Source organism: Canis lupus, chromosome 4 (genome assembly GCF_048164855.1).
Source record: "Canis lupus baileyi chromosome 4, mCanLup2.hap1, whole genome shotgun sequence".
In the NCBI taxonomy this organism is placed as follows: domain Eukaryota; kingdom Metazoa; phylum Chordata; class Mammalia; order Carnivora; family Canidae; genus Canis; species Canis lupus.
In genome coordinates this window covers 64,882,043-64,909,366 of record NC_132841.1, presented here as the reverse complement: position 1 = coordinate 64,909,366, position 27,324 = coordinate 64,882,043, and the positions used below count along the sequence as shown (strand labels likewise).

General features: G+C 34.5%; 1 protein-coding gene across 6 annotated transcripts in view; it reads left to right on the top strand.

The window, feature by feature from the left end:
* The window catches only part of PARP8 (poly(ADP-ribose) polymerase family member 8), a 172,775-nt gene that overhangs the window by 125,889 nt on the left and 19,562 nt on the right, over positions 1-27,324 (top strand). For all 6 annotated transcript variants that reach the window (XR_012030145.1, XR_012030146.1, XM_072824660.1 and 3 more), the window contains 9 exons: positions 744-794; positions 892-987; positions 11,381-11,473; positions 19,132-19,257; positions 20,531-20,596; positions 23,129-23,196; positions 24,889-24,937; positions 26,033-26,145; positions 26,351-26,423. Coding sequence is in view for 4 of the 6 variants with exons in the window: in XM_072824660.1 (XP_072680761.1) it covers positions 744-794; positions 892-987; positions 11,381-11,473; positions 19,132-19,257; positions 20,531-20,596; positions 23,129-23,196; positions 24,889-24,937; positions 26,033-26,145; positions 26,351-26,423 (735 nt within the window). In the remaining 2 variants the exon portion in view is untranslated. The remainder of the gene's footprint in view (positions 1-743; positions 795-891; positions 988-11,380; positions 11,474-19,131; positions 19,258-20,530; positions 20,597-23,128; positions 23,197-24,888; positions 24,938-26,032; positions 26,146-26,350; positions 26,424-27,324) is intronic.

Genomic DNA, 27,324 nt, shown 5'->3' with positions numbered 1-27,324 from the left:
TTAGCAATCAATGAAATTGAAAAAAAATGAGATATATTTTCAGAAAGTTATTCTGCTCTTGTATAGCTTTATTTCTAAAATTACATTGTAAGTGGTATCACAAAATTATATTTGTGTTAAGAGAATATACTTAAATATGTTGATAACTTTAGTTGGAGATCCCTAAAAGTCCATTTCCTAGCTAAAGTAAGCATTAAGGACACACACACAGGAAATAATGTCAAAGTGTTAACAGAGAGTTTCCCATGATAGTTACACCTACGAAAGATAATTTCACATATTCTGTAAAGGAAAATGCCTTACTATCTTCCTGTATGATTAACCCTCATACAGTACAATAGTTTAGTGTTGTGCCTCCTCAGTAGCTATCTCATATATCCTTGGAGGAATAATTCTCATTGTAAAATAAGATAGAAAATAGTCTAAGTGAGGAGGTGGGAGCATTTGACAGTAAGCAGTAGAGGAAATGAGCTTTTGTGCTCATTTAAAAATGCCAATCATTTTTACTAGAAGATCAAAAATTAAGAATACTATTCATTTAGCTTAGACAAGGCTTGCAATAGTAATGGCAGAAAGTATAATAAAGAAATTCTAAAATCTTGATGTCATAATCGGTGATTTAATTCATATTACAGGCCATCTTAGATCACACTTGTATTCACTGTTGCAGAAAGTCAAAATCTGTAATTTATATATTCTTTGAGTTAAAAAATTATTTTCTTCTTTTACTTTGCTTTTTATAGCCAAATGGTGCCAAATGCATTCCAATACGAGACCGCGGCTTCCTCGTGCAGGTATGAGCCAAGCCATCCACTGCAGAAGGATTTTAGCTTTTAATGGGTTTTCAGATAATTTCTGAGCTTAATTATTTCTCTTTATTGTTTTATTCAGACAATTGAGTTTGCTGAACAGCGGATCCCTGTATTGAATGAATACTGTGTGGTTTGTGATGAGCCACATGTGTTTCAAAATGGCCCCATGCTTAGGGTAAGTTCTCACTGATAGAACTATCAATGCTAATATAGAATATAAATGACAAGGGTTAAGATATAAATAAGTAAATGACTTGACTTAGCAGTAAATGCTCTCCAATGAGCAAATTATGTAATGCACATAGTGGTGTAATTTTGACAAATGAATCACTGTTTCTGAAGGAGTCTGTGAAAGAGCAAGTTGTTTCATATTAGGAAAATATTTCTTAAATGTGCCTATCCATCATCTCTCTTTCCATCCATCTATTTGCGTGTATCTCTCTATCCATTTACATCTATGTTAATATCAATTGATGTAGATGTAGGTGGATATAGAGATAAATATAGCTATAGATGTATATATATAAGCTTGTGAACAGTGTTTCTTCAAAACCACACAATTTTAAGATGCTTACTCTAGAGAGGAAAGGGTTGAAGTTAGAAGAGATATAAAGTAGCATTCAGAGAATTAGAATAAAGATTTTTTAAAAATGCCAGCTCACTGACACGTTTGGGGCATTATTGAGGGAGTATAGAAATAAGAATCGGTGTATATATGTGCAGTTTGGGGGAATTCACCCAATTTCAAGTTTTCCTGCAATTTTTAATTGAGATAAAATTCACCACCATGCAATTCACTATTTTAATGTATACAATTCAGTAGTTTTTAGTGTATTCATAAATGTGCAACCAGTACCACTGTCTGATTCCAGAACCTTTCTGTTACCCTCCAAAACAACCCCTCACACGGGTGCCTGGGTGGCTCAATTGCTCAAGTGTCTGCCTTCTGCTCAGGTCCTGATCTCAGGGTCCTGGGATCCAGCCCCATGTCAGGCTCCCTGCTCGGTGGGGAGCATTCTCTCTCTCTCTCTCTCTCTCTTTCTCTCTCTCTCTCTCTCTCTCTCAAATAAATAAAATCCTTTAAAAAAGAAAAAAAGAAATCCATAACTGTTAGCAGTCATTCCCAATTTTGTCTTCCCCTCATTCTCTGGAAACCATCAGTTTATTTTTTTATTTCTATGAATTTGCTTATTCTGGACATTTCATACAAATGGAATCCTATGTTATTCAGCCTTTTGTTTTTGGCTTCTTTCACTTAATATAATATCTTCAATGGGGTGCCTGAGTAGCTCAGTGGTTAAGCGTCTGCCTTCAGCTCAGGGCATGATCCTGGGGTTCCGGGATCAAGTCCCATATCGGGCTCCCTGCATGGAGCCTGCTTCTCCCTCTGCCTGTGTCTCTGCCTCTCTCTGTGTGTCTCTCATGAATAAATAAATAAAATCTTTAAAAAATATATGTTCTCAAGATTCATCCATATAGTGTCTATCATTCCTGTATTCATCTTTTTTTGTAATAGTATTATATGGATATATGACATTCATTTATCCATTCATCATTTAAAGGAATTACCAGGACATGTGTTAACTCTGTTTAAGAAACTACCAAACTCTTTTTGACAATGGCTGTACTGTTTTATATTCCCATCGACCGTGCATGATGGTTCCAATCTCTCCACGTATTCTCCAGCACTTGTGATTCTCTTTTTTCCCATCCCAATTATACCCATCTGAATGTACGTAAAGTGGTATTTCCTTATGGCTCAGATTTGCACTTCCCTAATGATTAGTGATTTTAAGCATTTTTTCATGTGCTTATTGGCCACTTGTGCGTCTTCTTTGGAGAAATGTTTGTATTCATTGCCCATTTTTAATTGGACTATTTCTGTTTTGTTGATGAGTTATTAGAGTTCTTTATATATTCGGAATACTAGATTTTTATTAGATATGTGATTTGCAGATATTCTCTCCTGTTTTATGGGTTTTCTTTTCACTTTCTTGATAGTGTCCTGTGACACTCAAAAATTTTTAATTTTATGAAGTCCATATTTATCAATTAAACTATTGCTAATCCAAAGTTACAAAGATTTATACCTTTATACCTATATTTCCTTTTAAGTATTTTTATAATTTCTGTCTTACAATTAACTCACTGATCCTTTTTGAGTTAATTTTTGTGTATGGGGTTAGGCTTTAAATTTATTCTTTTGTATATAGATACCCAATTGCCTCAGCACCATTTATTGAAAAGACCACCTTTCTCCATTGATCTTGGCACTCTTATTGAAAATCATTTGACTCTAGGTGTATTGGTTTATTATTGGACTCTTAATTTTATTCCACTAACCTGTATGTGTATCCTTGCACCTGTGCCTCACTGTCTTGATTACTGTAGCTCTGCGGTAAGTTTGTAAGAAAGAAGTGTGAGTCCTCCAACTTCGTTTCCTTTTATAATATTGTTTTCACTATTTAGAGTCGCTTGCACTTCTATTTGAATTCTAAGGTCAGTTTGTTCATTTCTGAAAAAAAAATAAAAGAGTGGGGGGGAGTTGGAATTTTATAGGTTTGCATTGAATCTCTAGGCCAATTTGAGAAGTACTGCTGCCTTAACAATTTTAACCCTTCAAATCCATGAACACAGGAAAAATTTCCATTTATTTGGATCTTAAAAAAATTTTTTTCTACACTATTTTGTAGTTTTCATCGTTCAGGTCTTATACATCCTGGGATAAACTTATTTTTAAGTTAGTTTATTCTTTGTAATGCTCTTGTCACTTCTAACCAACATTGCACTGGAGGCTTTAGCTGATTAGATAAGAAAAAATATTAGAAGATATCTAGATCAGAAAGGAAAAACTGAAATGATCTCTATTTGCAGATGACATGAGTGCTGTGTGCTAGACACTGCAGTAAATAGTTTGCATATTGCTTCCTTATTTGATTTTCACAAAACTCTTGTGATTTATGTATTTTTGTGCCCATGGTGCACAAATTAGGGGATTAAGATTGAAAGAGGTTGAGCAATTTGTTCAACATCACTCAGCTAATATGGGTAAAAGCTGGACTTTGAGCCTGATGCTACCTGGTTTTAAAACTGTATCATAACTGCTTACTGAAGGCTTCTTAACTATAAGGCATCATGCTAGATTCTGTTGTACTGTTTAAGAGAAATTTGTCCTGTTCTTGGAAATGTATATTTGAAAAGACAAGTTAAAAAGCCTAGAAAGAGACAATTTTATCAGTACTTGTTTGCATTTCAAGATTTATACTCTTAAAAACCTATAATAATCATTTCTAATCATGATCTTTTGTCAAGTTGTCTGATATGTTGGTTTTATTTTATTTGCTTATAGGAAACAGATAAACAAAAAGTTTTTCTTGCCCCCCATACACTATTTTTTATCTTCCTTCAAAGAGATACAGTATTACTCTGAAACCCAAATTAACTAAATCAGCATTTATTTATTAAATATTTGTGCAAGTGTGTGTGTGTATTAAATATTTGTGCAAGTGTGTTACATGATACTTGGAAATGTGCAGTTACGATGAGAATAAGGAGAATCCTTTGGTCATCTCAGTTTACCCATCAGAGGCCCATCTTTATATCTGTGTATCTTGATCTATTGCTTGATCTATGGCAATGCAATCTTCACTCCATAAATTAATAGTAATGTTATTAATGGCACATGCTTTTTTGGTGCTTTTTATGCGATCATGTGTTCAAGGTGTTTTACATGGATTGATTTAATCCTCATGATAACCCTATGAGATGGCTATTATTATTACCCCTGCTTTACAGATGAGGAAAACAATAATTTTTTTTTAATATCAACACTGCTAGTAAGTGATAGAGATGAAATTCAGATCCTGTCAGAATGGCACAAGGCCATGGTTCTTAGTCATGATGCTACTTTTGTACTTGAACTGACTACTTTTATATCCTGGAAATTTACTACACATGTTGTGGTTCTTATGGTTCAGTTACTGGCAGTTCATTTTTGTAATAAGTGGTAGAAATGTCCTGATTGCCATTGGTATTCTCTGTGCCTTGTTCCAATTTTTGTTTTACTTTACCTGTTTTATTCTGAACCAGTGAAGCTACTGGTTTCTTTCTAGAAATGGAAGTGCTTTTGTAAATAATGATGCTTTCTAAAGAAATAGAGCTAGTTATCAGCTGGTTTTATATTGCTGCAATTCAGACTGATATCTAAGGAAATCAGAAAACCTACTTAGGTTTCTTAAAGAGTAAGATAAGTGACAACTGAAATCAGAACAGAAAATGAAAGTCAAAGAAACGTCTGATTGTCAAAGGAAAAGAAGTAAACAGAAAGCACTGCTTCTTGATTCTTTTAAATAGATATTTAACCTAAATCCAGCATACTTATTTTTTATATATCTCTCCTTACATTGCAGTATGTTTTATTGTAGTTTTAATAGAAATGTATAAAATTATAAAATTTCTTATGAGGTATTAATCACTAAACTGACCCATTGACCATTTATTCAGCTCAGGTGGCACATTACAAACTGTAATACTACTAGAGATATAGAGAGAAGAAGTTATACCCCAGTGGGTGGTTAAATAGATCAGATAAAACTCGGGTTTCCATAGAATTCTATGCCTGATGTTCATTATGTTTGTTAGATCTCTCTCTTTCAAAATTCAAACTGTGTCTTACATTTTTTCTCTTTTTTCTAAGCATGATTATTAATTGAATGACTAAGTCGCCCTTTACTACTATTCCCCAGAAGTCCTAACATTTTGGTCACTAGTACTGCTCTGTCACTTTCCTCAGAGATCTGGGTAAGCATATCAAACTTTCTGCAACGTGGGTAGCCACACTGCTTACTTATTTAGAATACATAATGATCCACTTATCTCTTTGTTCATTGAGGTCATAAATGTCACTCCCAGGTGTGAGGCCTGACATGAAATACTTTGAAAATTCATAAAACTCACATTAACATCACAAGTTTATAAAGTCCTGAGTTTTTTTGTGTAGTTTGGATTATGATCAGAAAACCAAACCAAAACCGCATCAGTGGTTTACATTTTGAAATCAACTAAAGTATTAATAGAACAAACTGTTGATGCTTTAAAATGTTGATTTTTGTCTTCATCTGGTTTTTTGGAAAACATGAAAATAAGGTTTTATCACCAGACTCACCACTGTTTTCTCAGTCTCTAACTTCCTAGTGCTCTTTTTATTAGACTCACCCTGAGCACCAGGATCAATGTAATTGTTTGTCTTCTTTGAACCTTACACAAGGGCAGCTGAACTAGTTTGGAGAAAACCACACACTTGGTTGTAGGGATTAGTGTCCCTACAGTTAGAGGTTTATCACTGGTACTTGGCAATCATTCTGTATGTCCCTGGCTAATAGACTTTCCCATTCCCAGATCAACGTAGGATACAAAAATTACGACCTCGTTTTCTTCTCCTATCATGTGAAAATGTTCCAGATTGCTTGCTATGAATGGATTGATCAGGCCTGAGATTTTGCTGTCATTGTTTGGGAATAATGCCCCATAAACTGAACCAAAATCAGCTGAGAAACCTGAGAATCTGTAATTTTGTGTATCCAGCCTTGTTTTGGACCTTAGGCAAATGTTTGTAACTAAGTTCTTATTTTCAGAGGGAAATTAACAGCACCCAGTTATAACTTCATCATTAGTTTAAAGCATTCCCATGAAAATTGTTGAGAAACTGAGAATATAGTTAAACCTGGATATGTCCTATTTTTTACTTCCTAAGAATAAAACAGCAGGTAGGTCTTCTTGTAGTTAGGTCTGACTTTAATATTTAAAGAATGGGGATCCCTGGGTGGCGCAGCGGTTTGGCGCCTGCCTTTGGCCCAGGGCATGATCCTGGAGACCCAGGATCGAATCCCACATCGGGCTCCCGGTGCATGGAGCCTGCTTCTCCCTCTGCCTGTGTCTCTGCCTCTCTCTCTCGCTCTCTCTGTGACTATCATAAATAAATAAAAATTAAAAAAAAAAAAAGAACTGCATGTTTAAAAAAAAAAAAAAATTTAAAGAATGGATGGAAAAGCACATCCTGGTCCCTCCTTACCCAATCCTCCCATCCCACAGAAGTAAGATTTCAACATTTGAAATACAGGCTAAGCTAAATAATAATTATACCAAAACATTTTAGTTCAGAAATAGGACTTTTTTTTCACATCTAAATTGAGTAGAAAGAAATTGGCTCAAATAACAACTTTAGTTGTATGAGACAATAGGAAACACTGTTGAAGCATAAACAGGCATGAGCCTATCTTTACTATATATCTGTCTTGATCTCTGTGGGATTCCTGTCTTTCTTTATGGATAGTAAACTTTCCCCCCACCTTGAATGTGTTTCTCTTCCAAACTATGAAAAGAACCTGAAAAAAAAAAAAAAAAAAAAAAAAAAGAACCTGAAGCACTGAATATAAAATCAGAAATACAAAGAGCTAAAGGCTTGTAGGTTTTGAGTTTCTAGCAGATACTCTTAATTATTCTCATATGTTTTCAATACTAGTTTTTTAATTATGAATTGTATTTACACTGCTCCTTTATTTTTTAGCAAGAACAATTTTAATAATAAATTAAGGATTTGGATAAACTATGGATATGAAAATAAAAATAGCATTTCCTAATAAGCTTCAATGAAAATTTTTATTAAACATTTATTTTTGTATACAAATTGGGCTAAAAGAAGTAGAAGATATGACTTATCCAGGTTACCTAGTTAATATTTAAACAGCTCTGTACACCTCAGGGAGATTTTATAAATCTTATCTTACTTCGTTCTCTTTCTCAGTCTTCTTATCAACCTGGTGCTCTAGCTGTGATTTTTTTATCCCTGTTTTACAGATAGGAAAACTGAACTGTGCACATGAGCCCCAGCTAGAGCAGTAACCACTTTTTATCTCTTCTATATGTAAGGCTTACATGACAAATTTTGTTTAAACGGGAAGAGGATGACAAAAAAGGTTTGAAAACCACTCACCTACACCATACTATATATAAATACATAGCTAGATTCTCTTGAATTTTATCATTTCTATTTTTAGTAAGAAGTAATTTAAATTCATTGAAGACACAAAGTTTCTAAAATGCATTTTGGGTTCTAAAATATTCTTTAGGGCTTAACCATTTTTGAAATATTTTTCATTGCTCACATTTAAATTGTTTTGATTCAAATAAAATTTAAAATGCATTTCTCTTAGCTTTAAAGCTTCTAAAGTAAATCTTTGGGACATATAAAATTCTCCATGTGTTTAAATGGTACATAATGAATATTATATTGCAAAAAAATTATGTATGTGAAATGGCAAGAGGGACTTGTCATGGTTTCACAGTTTAAATTATAGGAATAATTGCTTGAAGAAAATATATAACATTAAGAATTGGTAATACTTTACAAATTGAAACTTACCGATTGATTGAAAACTCAAAAATGAATTCATAAATGATGTACATATTTAGTTATATTTAGGCATACACACTTTGTATTAAATTATATGTAGTAAGACATATCATTGAACTTATCCTATAAAGCGATTAAATGACTGTCTTATTTTTTTAATATATTTTTAATTGGGGTATATTTTTATTAATTTATTAATTTATTTTTTAAGTAATCTCCACACTCAATGTGGGATTTGAACTCACAACCTCAAGATCAAGAGTTGCGTGCTGTACCAACTAAACCAGCCTGGTGCCCCAACTATGTTCCATTTTTTAATTGATGCTAGAACTTTCTGTATAAATAGCTTAGTAATAGCAGAATTTGTTGGGGGCGGGGGATTAGCTCAGAGTCTGCTAACATGGGAGAACACTAACCCACAATATAATTACTTATGTTTCTTTAGGGAAGAATAATTTGGTTTCCCTTTCTTGAATAAGATATCCTTTCTGTGAGCAATGAGATATCTAATCTTGATTACTTAATATGATTTGAGAAGTTTGTTTTAGTATGCTATCTTGTGTTGACATTTTGAACTTCTCAAATAAGATGTGAATAAACATGGGGGAAGGGAGGGAGAAAGGTTTACAAAAACTAGTTTGTAAATGTTTATCTCAAAGTTAAACTGATTTACATCTCAAGTACTGTCTTATACTTTCTAGTAAAAATGAGCAATAAATATAGAATTGTTATTTTAAAAATTCACTAGTATTTACTTAATTTGGTGTTAATACAGCATATAAATTAATCACCTATTACTACCTCTATGTTTGCTATTTTTTTAAAAAAGGGGAAGATTATAAGAACTTAAGGTATACTTCAAATTTTTTAGTCTGGTAGTGAAATTGCCTTTCCTCCCTCTCAAAGTTTTCTAGTTTTCTAGGGTACCTGATTTCCTTCTTCATATAGTTGCAGTAACCGTATATTCCTGTGAATCAGCATCATTTCAACCAAAAAGATGCAGGAAAGAAAAGAAGTGTCCATAAAGTAATCAAGTCATAGCTTTTATCATTAGGAACATAGATTTATTTTTTAAAGTCATAGGTCGGTTGGCAAGTTCATGTAATTTGGAGATTGGAATATAATCAGGTCTGGCAGGGGAATGAAATGGAAATGCAAAAGAAAGCAATGACATGTTGTTTTTTTGTGACCCAAGATAAAAGAAATAGGTCAGGATGAAATTGGTAAAAATTATTTGAGACAAAATCAGGGTGGCACATGAATACTTAGGATTGGGGACAAAGTGTGCAATTGAGATATGTTAAGAATAACTATTATATTTTTTCTTCAGTTTTCAAAAATTTTCCTATATTGAAATCTTAAAACTTTATCCATCCAATCTCGTATAGTGTGAGGTATTTTATTTCATTTTCATTTCTATTGTTTAAAGCAACAATTTGGTACTGAGAAAGATAGTTTATATTATTTTAAAACAGTTCCTAGAATCTGTGTGAATATACATGTAGATAGGTACATATATACATATTAGGATGATCACCAAGTATAATTGATTGCCAAAGTTCAAATGAAAAAATAAAACCAATTATTACTGGTATACACTAAGTAAGCTTTATCTTATTATTCCTTTGGGATTGATGGATTTTATTCATAAAAAAATGTATGGTTATTTGACAAGAATAGTATTAAAAATAAATAACCTTCTGTATCACTGTTTACTTCCTCAGTGAACTTTGTGGGGTAGCTGTACAGGAATAAATTCCTAGGGCCCTTTTATGATTTCCATGGTTTATCTTTTCCTTGGATTCTTTTTGTATACAGGTCCACTAAAATACCAATATAGAAAAAAATAAATAAAATAAAATAAAATACCAATATAGTGTTTGGCAGCATAAGAAATATACAATAAATGACTGCTGTTACTATTTCAGACCGTATCATGCTTCCAGAAAGTGAACAAAAGAAACAACCAATGTCCCTGGAGAAAATGGAGGCTGACATATATTGCACAGAAACACACACAAAAAATAGAAGATTAAAAATAGGTTAAACTTAAGAATAAGTAGCATAAATTGAACAATGTGCTCTAAGTATGGCTATCTATATGTAGCAGGTATATATAGGTTGAGTCTGGATAAAGAGCTTTCTCCAATTTATTTCCTCTGAGGTAGATTTTCCTGATGTTTCTGAAATGTAATCAAACTGTACTTTTAAGGTGTACAAAAGAAATGTATCAATTGATTGTTTTCCTGGAATTCTCTTAGGGGAATGTCAGCCAGAAATGTTTGTGATTGGTTATGCTTATGTCTACAAAGCAACCATATGGGCCCATTACGAACATAAAGGATGGACCCTAAAGGACCATACTTCCCACTGGTTAAGCACTAGACCAAGCACTAGACCATTTCTTCTGAAATGAGTGAGCACAGGGCCAGTGGCACTAACAAATGACTTTTGTCTGCTAGGCAGTGGCACCATGGATTGTATCGTGTTAGGCTTCATCAGCTACCTAATGCAATGTATCTCGAGAGATAAGATAGATCAAACAGATGACACCATATTAGATTTGAAAGATGAGAAGTTTTCCAAAGCAATTGCAGAGTATATATTTCAGTGCTGTTGACTTCAGGAGGTTATTGAAGTCAAAAGTCTTTGCAACAAAACCAATCTTTCAAGAGCTGGGTAGCAAGTAAGCAGTCATGCTTATTTCTTCCAAAGAAAATTACCTAGAAAAAAGTAGGATTCTTCTTTGTATATTTGTTTTACACAGCTGTAGAGTCTAATCTCATTTTTTAGTATATCACCAGCTTAGGTGTCTGCTTTTTTTAATATATATATATATCTCAGGTACAAATGTGTATTAAGTAGGAGAGATGGATTTTCCATCTATTGCTAAAAAATTCTAAGTGCTGGTGCTAACAGCTATTTGAAATGGATTTCTTATATTTGTGAATCCATATCACTAGATGATTATTTACCAATTGTTACCCAAATTTAGAAATTTAACTTTTGTTAAATAAAGTCCTATGATTGATTTCTTTCTTTTTAACATTCTGAAATCTGCATTTTCTTTAGTTATTTAATGGAATGTCATAAATTTAATTTAGGAATTGGAAAACGGAAAAAACAGCGTTGTAACTGATTGCCCTTTCTTTTACAGCCCACTGTGTGTGAGCGAGAGCTATGCGTGTTTGCTTTTCAAACCCTGGGAGTAATGAATGAAGCTGCTGATGAGATAGCAACCGGAGCTCAGGTAGGAACACATGGTGCTAATTATCCTGATTTTGATTTGAAAAATTTATTCTGATCCACTAGTTACCTTCAGTCTGTTCTTCTTTTGGACACATTTTTGATAGTTTGACGGTAAACCAAAAAGCAAGCTGGCGTTTGACTATTTTATTTTATTTTATTTTATTTTATTTTATTTTATTTTTTTAGCTAGAAACTCAATTTTGCTATCTGTATCTAGTGAGTGTTTTGTCATTTGGCAGTTGCCAAGGGAAGAAATTAAGCCAAATTTCTTGTGTTTGAAAAATAACTGTGACTCTGTCATGGTGAAGTTGAAATATCGAAACCCTTGCACATGCATTATGTAAAATTTATTTGTAAAGTTATAGTGCCATAAAATGGAAGCCAATTTATTTTTAAAACTTGGGTGAAACAATAAAGGGCAGAATATATTAAAAAAATCCAATTTTACAATAACAGTGTTTATGACATGGAAGAAAAATATAAAAACAAATGAAGCAGCTTGGAAGTAGAGAAGCTTTCCATGCTTCTGAAAGGAAAAAATAAATTCTAAAGATGCCAGAATTTACTTAGCGAATTCCATCAAAATTTCAATTTATTTTTAAAATTTCTTTATGGAATCTAACTTTCTAATAAATTTATAAGAAAAAAATCAGAGAAAACAAAAAAATGAATGTTAATTAAGGGAGGCTAGACCAAACATATACAAAAGCATATTATGCAATCCTGGGGTGCCTGGGTGGCTCAATTGGTTAAGCATCTGCCTTCAGCTCAGGTCATGATCTCAGGGTGCTGGGATTGAGCTCCGTGTCACACTCCCTGCCTAGCTGGGAGTCTGCTTCTCCCTCTCTGTCTGCCTGCCACTCTGCCTACTTGTGCTCTCTCTCTGTCAACTAAAGAAATAAATTCTTAAAAAAAAACATTATGCAACCCTGTATTTTTTTTTAAATGCAGCCGTGGCAAAGAATAGAAAGAGATCTAGTTATAAATGTATTTAATATACTTTAAAGGCGGTATCATGTCAAGTTGTAAAATGAAAATGATTTAGTATGTGAGGCAGGAACAAATGACCTCCAACATGGGGGTGGGAGTCAATTTAGCCCTGTACACTGTGTGTAAAAACAAATTCCCAAAAAGACTTAAAGAAGAGTTTCATTTAAAAATACTGTATACAAACTAGGGGAGAGTAAAACCAAGCATGCACAATGCAGATAGTGTATCAGGTTTGTGCATTTATGCAGTTTCAAGAAATGGTGAAGGAAAATACCAACAGATTTGAGTCCTCACATACTTTACATTTTTTACTGGAAAGAATAGTGAACATTAAGGGCTAACCATGAGAAAATTTGTTTTGCCTCAAACATAGTTGTATAAAAGCACATAAAAATTGAAAAGAAAGACATGAAGACCATTAACAGATTAATTGTGGAAATGAACGCACGATTTACAAATATGGACCTATAGTTCATAAAGAAACATAAGAAAATTTTCAGCTTTACTGAAACCAATGGGAAGCTAAATGTGAAAAGAATTACCAATCTGTCATTGATAAAATTTACAAAGATGTTTAGGAAAAAATGAACATATAACAGACATTTAGTTCAACAAGTATCAAACACCTACCATGTAACAGGCATTACACCAGATGGAACTACAACAGTTAACCTAGAATGACACAGGCCTCATGGATTTACATACATCCTCTTAACGTAATCATTTCACTGATTAACTAAACTGAGATATGTCCACTTGAAGAAATACTAAGGAAAACAGTTGTAATATAATGAGTTCTTAATGACCAATAATACAAACAGTATAGAATTGATCAGATGTAATGTGGAAAAAAAGATCAGATGATTAAATTTCAAAAATATGGCTTGATACTGCTCCTATACCAAACATGCACATATTTGCATATTAAAGGCTCTCAGAATCCCTGAAACTAAGAAAATGAGTAGCCAGTATTTAGAAGATTTCTCAAATATGTGTCTGACCATGGTAGGTCTTTTCGTTTCTTTTCGTTTCGTTTCGTTTCTTTTCTTTTTTTCTTTCTTTTCTTTTTTTGGTGAAAGTTTTTCTCATCAATTGGAACTAATATTGCTAAAAAAAAGATACTTTAATATATGCTGTTTATAGTTATGTAAAGTGCTTGCTTCAGCAACACATATATTAAAATATAGCTATGTAAAATGATTAAACTTCACAGGTGTGTGTATGTGAATATACATATATGTATACATTCATAGATAGGTATGTGAGTATATATGTATAAAATATATAAATTTAATATAAATGAATTATAAACAATATATAAGTAAAAATTATTCAAGTGGTAAAGTTAACATTCGTGCATTTGAGTGGATATAAATTGCCCTTAGACGATGTGAAAAGGGAAGGTATCGGAGCCTGGAAATAAATAATTAATTAGAAGGAAAATTTTTTTTGAAGATTTTATTTATTTATTCATGAGAGACACAGAGAGAGAGAGAGAGAGGCAGAGACACAGGCAGAGGGAGAAGCAGGCTCCATGGAGGGAACCTGATGTGGGACTTGATCCCGGATCTTCAGGATCACACCCTGGGCTGCAGGCAGCGCTAAACCACTGAGACACCAGGGCTGCCCCTAGAAGGAAAATTAACATCATGCTAGCAGTAGGGTAAGTTGATAGATTATTAGGTGCTTTTTGTCCCCTCTTATTATAGATTCTCAAAAAATAATGGTTGTTAAAGAGAAGTTAAATTTGGATTTTATAATGATCATTATAAAACACAATTAATCATATCAGTTTAGTAACTCAATTCTAAAGATCAGTATCCAAAAATCAGAGCGTTTAGTGATTCTACTCTGAAGTGGAAAATTCCGTTCACTACTTTAAAGCAAGTAGCCAATATTTTGGTTGTAATTCTAAAGATTACGTGGAAACCGATTCTCTTTCTAGACAGAAAGAAACTGTATGTCAGTAGTCCTACTGTGTCAATTGACTCCTGCATTTTAAGTGGTTCTCTGAGGTTGCAAGAATATTCCTTTTTTTTAAAATTTTTTTTTTAATTTTTATTTATTTATGATAGTCACACAGAGAGAAAGAGAGAGAGGCAGAGACACAGGCAGAGGGAGAAGCAGGCTCCATGCACCGGGAGCCCGATGTGGGATTCGATCCCGGGTCTCCAGGATCACGCCCTGGGCCAAAGGCAGGCGCCAAACCGCTGCGCCACCCAGGGATCCCAAGAATATTCCTTAGAGGGATGCTGTAGGAGGTTGGAGTGGGACAAGAGTGTCTCAGCAGCAAGGAGTCCAAGCCCCTATATACTGTTTCAACCAAAAAAGTTCCGTTTTATTTCTTTTGTGTTGAGCTCTCATATTTTTTTTAAAAAAGAATCAATATTGAAATGTTTGAAAGCCATTGATCTTCAGTTTTAAAGTCCTCTGTTTTCCAGAATACATTATATATCTGTAGGCCATTCCTATATGTGCCTTGCTTATTACTCTCCTGGACTTGAATTTTCACATTTGCAAGTGCTCCAAGGTCTTCCTTACCTGCAGAGGAGGGTGGAGAGAGTCTTGCTCTACCAGTTGGGTTGTATATAATAATGACTTTTGGAAGCTTGTGATTCTGTAAACCCACAGACTTTTTCTCCCTCATCAAATGGCCCAATTCCCTTGCTTGAATTCTGTATTTCCCTATCCTAATATCTTAGCCTACAGTTTGCCTCTTCAATTAGAGTATCCAATCTAGAAACAAAGATGTCTTGCTGGCTGTAGCACTCGCTATTATGTGCTAAGATTCCACTAAGAATCTTTCATTTCAGGGCATCGGTGTGACTCAGTCAGTTAAGCATCCAACTCTTGTTCTTAATTTAGGTCTTGATCTCAGGGTCATGAGTTCAAGCCCCATGTTGGCTCCACTCTAGGCATGGAGCCTACTTAAAAAAAAAAAAAAAAGGATCTTTCATTTTTAATGCTGGGAGTGGGGAAATACATATTTTGGGGTAAAAGAAATCATAGTCGTTGTTATCTTTTATTTTTTTAAAGCAGACCTTTTACTCTATGGAAAAATTAACGTGCAAATGAATACAAATCCAGACAGTGTTATACAGATCTTTGTTCAAAAATTCTAACTGCTAACTTCTGTAACAGATAAATCATAAAATTACAGGGGCTTAAGATGATAGACTTTTTCATTTCTTGCTCACACTACTGTCCAGTTAGAATGTTTGTTGGGCAGCTTCCTGTGTGATGATTGAGGGAACTGGACCCTTTCTATTGTGTGGCTGTGCTGTCCTTAGTACATGGCATAAGTAGAGGCAGATAAAAGTGGAGAAGGTGCACCTGTCTTTCTCCATCAGCACACCCCTTTCCACTGCTGACCCATTGGTTAAAACTAGCCACCTAGTTTTAGCCTTACCCGGACAAAAGGGGTGGAAATGTACACAGAGCAGCTGCCTCCAGTCAAGAGCTCTATACAGGGGGAAACAAGGAGTAGGAAGCTTGGGTGGACAGCTTGTCATTTTGCTGTGGTAGTTATGTTACTTCTCTGAAGTTGGCTTAGAACATTATTAGCAGAAATATTCTAATTAAATTCTCTACCCCTATGTCTATTATTTCACTATAGTTTACTTGACTCCACTGGTGAAATTATTGGCAAAAGAATGCATATAATTTTTGGTAATTTTGATTGTTTTGATGCTTCTGGCACAAGGTATTTAATAAATATTTGATTGAAAGGGACACACTGTTTAGGTTATATTACTGTATATATTTGTATCTTTATTCTTGTGGAAGAAAACACAACGCAAAATTTACTATCTTAACCGTTTTTTAAGTATACACTTCAGTAGTGCCATTTGACTTGTCGTGAAATAGATTTCCATAACTTTTTCATCTTGCAGAACTGAAGCTCTATGTCCATTAAACAATTCCCCTTATGTAATCATCATTCTGCTTTGTGTTTCTATGAATTTGACTACTTTAAATACCTTATAAGTGGAATCTTACAGTATTTGTCTTTTGGTGGTTTATTTTATACTGGTTTATTTTATACTGGTTTATTTCACTTAGCGTAATGTTCAACAATGTTGTAGCATATGACAGAATTTTCCATTTGTAGGCTGAATAATATTTCCTGCATGTACATACCACATATTGTTTATCCATTCAACTGTCAATGGACATTTTGGTTGCTTCCATCTTTTGGCTATTGCAAATAATGCTGCTGTGAATATGGGTGTGCAAATAATATCTTTAAGATCTTCTTTGAATTATTTTGGCTATATATCCAGAAGTGGGATTGTCCCTTCTTGTCAAGATTATATGGAAGTTCTATTATTAACTTCTTGAGGGGCTTCCATAGTGTTTTCTGTAATGGCTGCACCATTTTATAATCCCATCAACAATGTACAAAGGCTCCAATTTCCTCATGTGCTCAAACTTGTTATTTTCTGAGTTTTTGTTTTTGTTTTTTGATAGACACCATCCTGCTGGTTGTGAGGTGATACCTCATTATGGTTTTCATTTGCATTTCTCTGATGATTAGTGATGTTGATCATCTTTTCGTGGACTTGTTGGCCAGCTGTATGTCTTCTTTAATGAATTGTCTATCTGGGATTTTTGCCCATTTTTAAATCAAATTATTTAATTTATTCTTGTTAGTTGTAAGAACTCTTTATATATTCTGGATATTAACCTTGTTTCAAATATCTGATTTGCAAATGTTTTCTCCTATCCCATGCCTTTTCACTCTATTGATTGTGTCCTCTGATGCACCAGAGTTTTTAAGTTTGATATAGTCCCATTTGTCTATTTTTGTTTTATTGTTTGTGCTGTGGTCTCAATCCAAGAAATCATTGCCAGGTCCAGTGTCATGTTTTTCCCACACTGTAGGAATTTTATAGCTTAAGGTCTTATGTTTAGATCTTTATGCCATTTTGAGTTAATTTTTGTGTGTGGTATAAGATAGGCATTCAACTTCATTTCTTTTTGCATATGGATATCCAGTTTTTCCACCATCATTTATAGAAAAAGCCATTCTTTTTCCATTGAGTGGTTTTAGTACTCTTGTAGACCATTTGACCCTATACATAAAGGGCATATACCTTTTTAAAGCTTCAATTTCATACTGTGACATGTGAATTTTTTAATTAATTTTTTTTTTATAAGATAGCACCAATTCCCTCCCCACCACCAGAGTTTCAGAAAAGGCTATTTTATTTTACTGATTATTCTTTTTCAGGAGTTTTTATTTGGATTTTTCTTTTATTGGGAGAACAGATAATGCCCAAAACAATTTGTATCTAGGTTAAAGCGCATCTCTCTGGGTAGAAGGAATGTGAGTGTGGGTACAGAAGCCAAAAAAGGATTTTATTATATCTTTATTCTATCTATTGCTTTGAAATCATATATATATATATATATACACACACACATATATATATTTATATATACACACACACACACACACACATAAGTGAAATAGTGTGTTGAAAATGTATAAGCTGTTTCAGTTCTACTGTTTCCTGAGTGAGTCTTATGGGATATATATCTATGTACTTTGGAAGTGTTATTTATAGATCACATATCCAATGGCTTGAGTGTTGCTGATTATTTTAGGTCACTGGAAATTCTGGATGCTGTGATTGGGGTGGATGTGTTTTGTGAGTATATATACAACATAGTGAGCCCTACTGTCATTAGGTCACTGTGCCCCTCTCATTAACCACAGAATCAAACATTGTTTTACTCTTACTGTACATTTTATAAATGCCTGTCTAAAAAATTCCTAGAAATATTTTTCTCTGTAAAGATTAAGTCCACTGCTTTCCTTATGATGTCCCTTATCTTCACACTATAGGGATGTCTGTTCTGGTTCCTTCTCTCCATTTAGACAGTGTTGGTTTTCTTGATTCATTTGCCAGAAGCATATTGTTTTGGGAATTGGAGAGAGGAGCTTTGCTCTAACCATTAAATAACACTGCTTCTTAATTGTAGTAAGAGGTCCCAGAAGGACATAGGAATAAAACCATCATATTTAGCATATCCAAGTTCATTTATTAATGGCCATAGGCAGAGAGTAAGAAGTAAGATGATGTCAGGAGCTTTACTGTTCTTGGAGCACATCAGACTCACTTCCTGAATTTGCAGTTTCCATCACCTGGAATGGTTTCTCCCAGAGCTGTATCTCCTTCTCTTATCTTCACTCTGGTCTCTGTTTAAGTATTACGACCTTCCTAGCCATTTTGAAGTCTCTAACACCTGCTTAATATTTACTACAGCATTCAACACAACCAGAAATATATTTGAGCATATAGTGAACTGATTATTTTTTTGTGCATCTTCTCCATTAGAATATAAATTCTGTGAGAGAGGAGCTGTCTCTCTTGTGCATGTCTGCCATAGAGCCTAGAGCAATGTTGGAGCATAATACGAGTTCATAACAAAGACATACCAGGACATAATTGGAAGCAACAGCAACGCATGTCAGCTATTTCAAGCTAATGGTTAAGTTTGGTCAAATGTGGTCTGAAGCCATAAATTACAGATTTGAGAAGTTGATAGCAATTCTGAGGCTTTCCTACTTAACTTCCATGACCACGAGAGGGAGGAGTAATGAATGACAAAGTGTGTGCTAAGACACCAGGGACACTAACTGTTTTATGTATGTGTTTCAAGGTGGTAGATCTACTGGTCTCCATGTGTAGGTCTGCATTGGAATCTCCTAGAAAAGTTGTCATTTTCGAGCCATATCCTTCTGTGGTGGATCCTAATGATCCTCAGATGCTGGCCTTCAACCCCAGGGTGAGTACTTGTCCTTGCATGCCCCAACCATCCCCTGTAGCAGCAGCTGTGATTTTAGTCCTTCTCACTTTCTTCCTCCTGTCCTACTCATTCATCAGGCCCATCCCTGACCTGTTGTGGACCACATATCCATCTAGTAGATACGGTTCTTTCCCCAAAACTCAATTTACAGCCTCCTTTGATCTTTCCCATATCTCACTTCCCCATCCTTTCATCTATTAAAATCACTTTCAGAACTTTGTCTTTATGAAACTAGACCCACTTCATCCTCTCAAATTGCCATCTTTATACATACTGTCTGCCTGAAGGGCAGGTGCATAGCAGTAATAAATTGCGTGGTGATGGTTGATATGATGAATTTAATTTCACCATTTTTTGAGATTCTAGCTTTAGTATCACCTCATTGTCATTTTAAATGTTGTGGATAAAAGAACCGATTTTTGCTTTTCTTTTGTATTTTTACCTAATCTTTCCTCACCTTCTTCCTTCCTCCTCCCCAGTTATCTGAAGATCAGTGAAAGTAATAATAATAATAAGTAATGCCATATTGTTGACCAACTGGCATTTCTTAAGAAAACAATTTTATAGATATTTGTGGAGATGAGGCAGGATCCTTCTGAGAGAGCAAAATTTTCAAAATTTGAGCCAAAATTGCCTTAGTTTCTATTACTATCCATCTTGAAATCATTTTGTAGAAACAATGGCTATATAAAATGCCCTTGGAAAAGCTTCCTTCCTTCATAAGTGGCAACAGTACACATAGCTACAGTATCCCTAAAGATGAATTATAAGTTAAGTGTGTGGTGTCATTTATACACTAACTATTCAACTAGTCTACTCTTTTGGTAACAGTCTTTCAATCAAAAGAAAATAGAAGCAAAATGATATTGCAAGATTTAAAGTGGATTTTTGTATTTTAGAAAGATTCTATTCTTATTTTATTCATCACGGCTTAGTTTTCTTTTTAGTGAAATTAAGAATCAGGAGCCCAATATCTTTTTTTTTTTTTTGTATTTATACTTTTCCCCCTGTAAGCTAAACATGATTTTATGTACTTATATTAGGATTGGTATTGCTTTCTCTTTTCTTCCCTCTCAGTTATACATCGTACATCCTAGAATTATTTTAAAGCCTTCCATTTTATGTACACAACACAGTCAGTGCTTTCAAATCAAGTCTGATGGAAAATCCATGTACAGAAATATGTTCCTCTAGTAATTTGTAGGCCTGCAAAGGCTTATAGTGAATACTGTTTTTCTTTCCATTCGAACAGAAGAAGAACTATGATCGAGTAATGAAAGCGCTGGATAGCATAACTTCTATCAGAGAAATGACGCAAGTAAGTATATCATCTTGTGGTCTTGTATGGTTCAGTTTTGCTTGAGTAAAATCGTATTTTAAAAATGTCTGAGAGTATTGGCTGTGTAGTGAAATGTAGATTTTTCTGTTAGATGGGAGTATAATTAAAGTACTTTAAAAATAAAGATTGTGGCGTACTAGGACGTTTTAATTAAATTACGTCAGTGTACTGGTGGGCTACCACTGGGACTTTTGGAAGGTAATTGCATAATTGTGATCCTAATGTTCTCTGCAACAATTGGAGTATGTGGAGATGTGTCGAATACCTTAAAGCAAGGGTTAAATTTGGTACCATCTTCCTAGACTTTCCGTTTTAATTAACAGTAGTGATTTTATTTTAGCACATTATTTTAATGTTAAAAGAAAAACAAATATTCTATCATGTAAATTGAACGTAAATAGTTTAGAACATAGAATCTCAAAACAACTTTGGAGGACACAAGACTCCTCGAGAGTATTGAGTTTATTATATTTGTAGACATTACGGAGGCTTGGTGATGTTTGATGAGCAAGAATTGAGGTTTATTATGAAAGTCTTAACATACCACTGGGCTATCGTCTAGCTCTTCGGAAAGCAAATACTACTGAATTATTGAGGCCTATCCATTGCCAAAGATTTGGAGAAAGGCTTAAAACTCATCGTGATAAGTAGAAATTAATAATCTATAATTGACAACAATACACACTATGGGTTTGGTTTGCATACGGTGGTTTCAAGGCTTGCACTGCCTTAGAGACCCTGGGGGCTTGTAAGTGTTATCCTACGTCATTTCTGTCTTTTGGAAAAAGTATTGGATTCCTTGAGGCCTGCAAAGCTTCTGTGCCACTCCTCCCTTCTTCCCTATCACCTCCACTGTACTTGAAAATGTGCTCCCAAGTACATTTTTGCATTCTCAGATTTGAGTTTTGAGTCTTTGGATAGTTATTTATTCATGTAATCAAATATTCATCCATTTGTTCAACAAATAGCGTGTGTCGGATGATGGTAAACAGAGATCTTTAATTCACAAGTTATATTATTTGCTTAAAAACCATCATCCTTGCTAGTTGTTTTTCTTTTTTTTTTTCTCTTTTTTTTGCTAGTTGTTTTTCTATGCCATACTTTTCTGTATCACCTGAATTCCTTTTCAAACAAATATTTATTATTTGTATAAGGAAAGGAAAACAGTGAAGCATTTCCGCTTGGGGGAAAACATGAACCTACTCCAGTGGCTTAAACAAAGTTAAGTAAACATTTTTTAGTCACCAAAGGCTTTGGTGGCAATAGGATATTTATTATACTATACCCCAGACCCAGATCATTCTTGAACGAAAATAGCTACAAAATGTTGACTCTGGGATCAGCTCTCTGCCAAAATTTACTCCCTTTATTCTGGGTCATGTGTAAGCTATTTTAATAGAAGGCAGTGGAGATGATTGGGTGTCAGCCTAGTAAGTCAGAGGTCTGTGTTGTATAATTTGCTCATCAGTGATGCGGCCTGTGACCTTGGGCAAGTTGCTTAATTGCTTGATGCTTAGCTTCTTCACTGTCAAGATAGTAAATAGTAATGCTGCACCCCCTTCCAGTGTGCATTCCTTAGGGATGCTGTCAGATTTTATTGCGTCAAAACCTTTACTCCTCTCCAAGTAAATTTAACATTATATTGTCCTATTTTCTAGAAGGTACTTACTGCTTTCTAGATAGACCTAAATTGTCACAGATGGATTGCCTTTTGTTCTGTGAAAAGGTTAATTGTCTGGGTAAATTCCATTAAATACTTTGAAAAGAAGGGTTCTTCTTATGTAAATATTGTCCAGTTGTCTCTTGTAAAGCTCTGCACCTAAGTCAGTACCTTCAGATATGAGTGTGAAGGGTAACTATTACAAGTTTTGCTTTTAATGTTAGCTAAAAGGTAAAAACAGTCATGCTCAAAGAGAAACAGCACCTGACACTTGTTAAAGGGATAAACTTAACTTGAGGGCTACGGTGGGGGAGAGTGACTTGCAGTGCGAGGGAGGTCACCTCCAAGTAAGACAAAAGTGGCTGGGTTTTTTTAAGTGAGAGCAGAGAAAGAGAGGGAGCCATGGAAAAGTAGGGGTCTGTGGGGAATAGGAAATAACAGGAGAGATGAGTAGAAAATTACTAGAAGGCTAGCAGTGTTGGTGGGTACAAGGTAGGTACCTTGTGTCTTTAGGCAGCACTGAGTTTTTCTCCATCAGAGACTCAGCAGGGGGCCTAGGATCACCTTTAGACATGGCCTAGTGCATGGGAGCCAGGCTAAAGCTTGAGGAAGCCTCTGGAGCAAAATGTTGGGGCAAGTCCATTGTGCCCCATGAAGTTGAAAGTTCACATCACTTGATGGTGTAGGGGGACACGTAGGGTAATTGTTGCTGTTACCTTGTCACAGCCACAAACTTCCGGGTTTAACTAGATTAGACATACCTGTTCAACCTCATTTTCCTTTTGCATAAAGGAAAAAATTAAAAGGAAAAAAAGGAATGTTTACAAGAAGTATAATGACTTTTTTTCCAGGCACCATATCTGGAAATCAAGAAGCAGATGGATAAACAAGACCCCCTTGCTCATCCCCTACTGCAATGGTATAAAATTTTAGTTTTCCTTTTAATGAAAACAGAATCATTTTCTACTGCCTTCTTTAAGGGGGAAAAAAAAGGCCTATTTTACAAGACCTGCAATGCTACAGTTCTACAAGCCTCTGAGGCCTGGTGATTTTACAATCAGAGTCCTTAATGACTCTCACTTTAATTAAAACTTGTATATCACAAGGGGAAGAAAATGCTGTCCTATGCACTACACAGATATACAATGTATTTGACAGCAGTTTGTCTATAGTTTTAAAAAATGTGATTAGCTGGATTATATGGTGAAGCTGTTTTGGTTCATTTAATTTTCTAGTTAACTGGGGACTAAGTGACAAAACTCACTGTTTCAAACACTTATTGAAAATCTTTCTAAAATGTCTGTCTTAACAAGAACAGTATAAATTTGATGAACTCTGTTTGATGGCTGCAGATGATGCTCTGTTCAGAGTGAGCCTGGTGAGGGGTATAACCTGCATGGAAACTAGGAGGGCTCACCTGATAATAGGAGAGCCAGTTGAGAACACCCTTCCTACCACACCTGCTTCAGAGCCTTTGCCCTCTGGTTTCTTATTTGCAAAATGAAGACAATAGTATCTACTCCCCATATCTATAAGGGTTTTATATACAAATCTCTTTGAAATCACTGAAAACTTAAGGACAATGGAATTCACCATGATTATAAATGCAGTAATACAAATGTAAAGATTACAAGAGATTGATCTGAATAAGACCTATTTTATGCTGCAACCAGGAAGTTTTTAAAAATTATGGAAAGATAGGCAAAGGAGAAGGAATGATTCTGGTTACTTTCATTTAGAATTTTACAATAATCATTTAGTGTATTAAAACTTTAAAAATTAGATTTGGAGGTCTTCCTTCTTTGTATCTGTTATGACCTATTATTGAAATTTTGATTGAGTAGAATAACATATTTTTCACTGTAATTTTTTACATTCTCACATTGTCATATTCAAAATGAAGGTAAAAATCTCAAATATCTAATCCCCCCCACCCTGTAGTCAGCCTGATTATTAACTTTTAATTATTTGTGATCATTTTCTTCAGCTTGTTTGTTAGTCACTCTTCTTTCAAGGAGAAAAAAAATCCACCAAAATATTTTTTTAGAGTTTTCCCTAGTTATTAATTTCTGTACTGAAAAACACAAAATAACTAGTTCTTTCAGATACCTGAATGTAATGTTTTTCAAACTCAGCGTCTAAATATGGTGAATAAGCTTTTGTGTACAAACCACTGTATATATCAGCACAATGATCCTCATATATTTAAAGAAAGAAAAAGGTCTTCGCCAAAACTGATTATTAATTAGACAATGTAGGGAAGAGCCAAGGAAGCAGATGTGTGAATCAGCTTTGCATCTAGATGATCATCCTTTAAAAGTATGTTTAGAAATGTTCATTTTGCTGATATCTGAGGTTGTAATAATTAAAAATCATTATCTCTTAGGCTCTAAGGAACTACTTCTCGGATTAAAACGTTCTTTTTTGTTACATAAGCTCTTTAAATTGCTTCAGGAAGCAAAGAAAAGTGATGTAATAAGTAAAATGATTACTTAATTTAGTTAATGTCACAGTAAACATAAGTTTCAATCACTTGCCAACTAAGGAAAAAAAATCATTAAATATATTTGGCATATATTTGTGACTGATGGATTATTTTAATTAATTTCAGGGTTATTTCAAGTAATAGGTCACATATTGTGAAACTGCCAGTTAACAGGGTAAGTTGGTTTTTCACTTATATATACAGAAAGGGAAGAGTCCTGACTAGTGGGAGAAGTGATTCTTGTGATTTTTAGTCAGCTTCTTCAGAAAATTGAAGTAATCTCAGGTTAGCCCTAATTCCTCAGTTTGAAATTACCATATGTACACCAGCTCCAGGTTTTCCCAAGAAATCAAATTCAAATTCAGGCTGCTGCCCCGAACTTTTCAGTAAGTAAAAGGGTCAGTATGAAATCATTTAGTTATTCCACAAGTGATAGGAAGAATCGAGATTGACCAGAAACAGGTAATGTGCTTTTTATCATTGTCAGTTTCTTGTTGGCACAGCTCCACTTTTCCAGAGCAGAGAAGATATTGCCTTATCGGCTTAATACACTTACAAATAAAGGAAAAGCTAATGGACTCTGATTTCAGTTCTGATCAAAAACCTAAAAAGAACAGTATCCAGAATCTTAGCTTTCCTGTCTATGAAACTCTAAACTGTGAGATTTCCTTTGTATTGTCGTCCTATATAAATATATTCCTAAGTGAAAGGGCAGCAATTAAAAAATTTTGTCAAGTGACTAATTCAAAAGATTCTGTTTTAATTTCTTTTCATGAACAAAGGGGAAACTATATTTGAATGTAGGCAATTTACAATTTTATAAATGTATGCAAATAAAGCATGATGATAATTTTTGCAATTTTAAAATCTTGAACTAACTTTTCTGCTTAGCAAACTCAGATATTTCCCCAGTTGAATAGCTACTGTATACTTAGGGAATTTAATAATAAAAGTCTTAAAAAGAAACATAATTAGGAAGGCAGATCTGCTCGGACATGATTACGGAGTGTATTCCAAAGCTAAATATAAATGACTTGAATTGTCTGTCTCCTATTACTTTTCCATTAGCCTAAAGAATTACCCTTCATATCAGCAACTCCATATGATTTATCATTTATGCGGGTCTTTCTTTTTAATGAATGGTCTTGTTAATGTAAGTTAGTGTGGCTTGAATCTAGATAATTCTTAAACCAGTAAAATTTGAAATTGTCATCAGTCTGATACGTGTTAGTTTTGACATATTTTCATTTGTCATTATTTTAAATGGCAGCAACTGAAGTTTATGCATACTCCACATCAGTTCCTTCTTCTCAGCAGTCCACCAGCCAAAGAATCTAATTTTAGAGCTGCTAAAAAACTCTTTGGAAGCACCTTTGCATTTCAGTGAGTATGGCTTGGTCTCCCAGAAACGTGTGGGGAGGAAAACATTCTTTTAGTAGTTGGCTATTAACCCTGAATAGTCCCCTGCCTGAGACTTGTCTTGGATATTCAAGACTTTCAGATGGTACATGACTTATTGTATTGTGGCCACTTTAGAAGATTATTAATGTTTGGTTTTACTTTGTCCTTCCCCTCCTCTGTGCTTTAGTGGCTCACACATTGAAAACTGGCATTCTATCCTGAGGAATGGTCTGGTTGTTGCTTCTAATACTAGACTGCAGGTAAATGTTCTGAATGCTTTCACAAGACCATATATGCTTTAGTGTAAGAGTTCAATAAGCAATCCTGGTGCTTTTTTATTATGAAAAAGGGGAAGCAAGTGGGCTTCAAAAATTATATAGAATTTCTAACAGGTATAAGAAATATTCATAAAATAACTGAAGCAGAATGGACCTATACACCATATAGGGATGAAAAGAAAAATAAATTGAATTCCCTATGAGAAAACTGTAAAATCACTTTGAATTTAAGTAGAAAAAAAGTTATCATGCAGAAAGAAAACCACACAAGCATTCTGTCTGCTAATTCAACACAGATTTCTTGAGCACTGCCTCAGTGTAAATACTTTACAAGAAGCAAGTAGTGCTAAGAATCAGCAAGAGAGAGATTGGACACCAAAGAACCATCTGCTGCCTGATTCATGGTCTCTGAGGCAGCACTGGGAGTTATTGTGGCTATAGTGTTTCTCTTTATTTCTGCCTTTCACCTCCAACACCCCCACTTCGCTCTCATTCAGCTGATTTTTATCTGACTATGGAAAGAGGTCAGAAAATGATATGCTCAATCCCGTCAGCTCTGCTGGATCTCACGCTCCAATGACAGTTAAGATGATACAGTTAAATGCAAATATCCATAAACACACACTTACTGAATTAGTATTTAGTTAGTAACGACTAGGGTACAGGGGCCCTAAAATGTAGAGCTCATGAGAGAGAATTTTTATTGTCCTGAGTACTTTCTTAGACCAGTCAGAAAGTTTCAGTTAATGAAACTTGTAACCTACAAGTTTAGAGGAGATAAGAATGGGTTGACAGCATTGCATAATGAAAGCCTGAGTAGGCTACTTTGTTGATATACTACCATGTGAGTCCTAATCACAGCTCTGTCGTGTATAATTCAGAC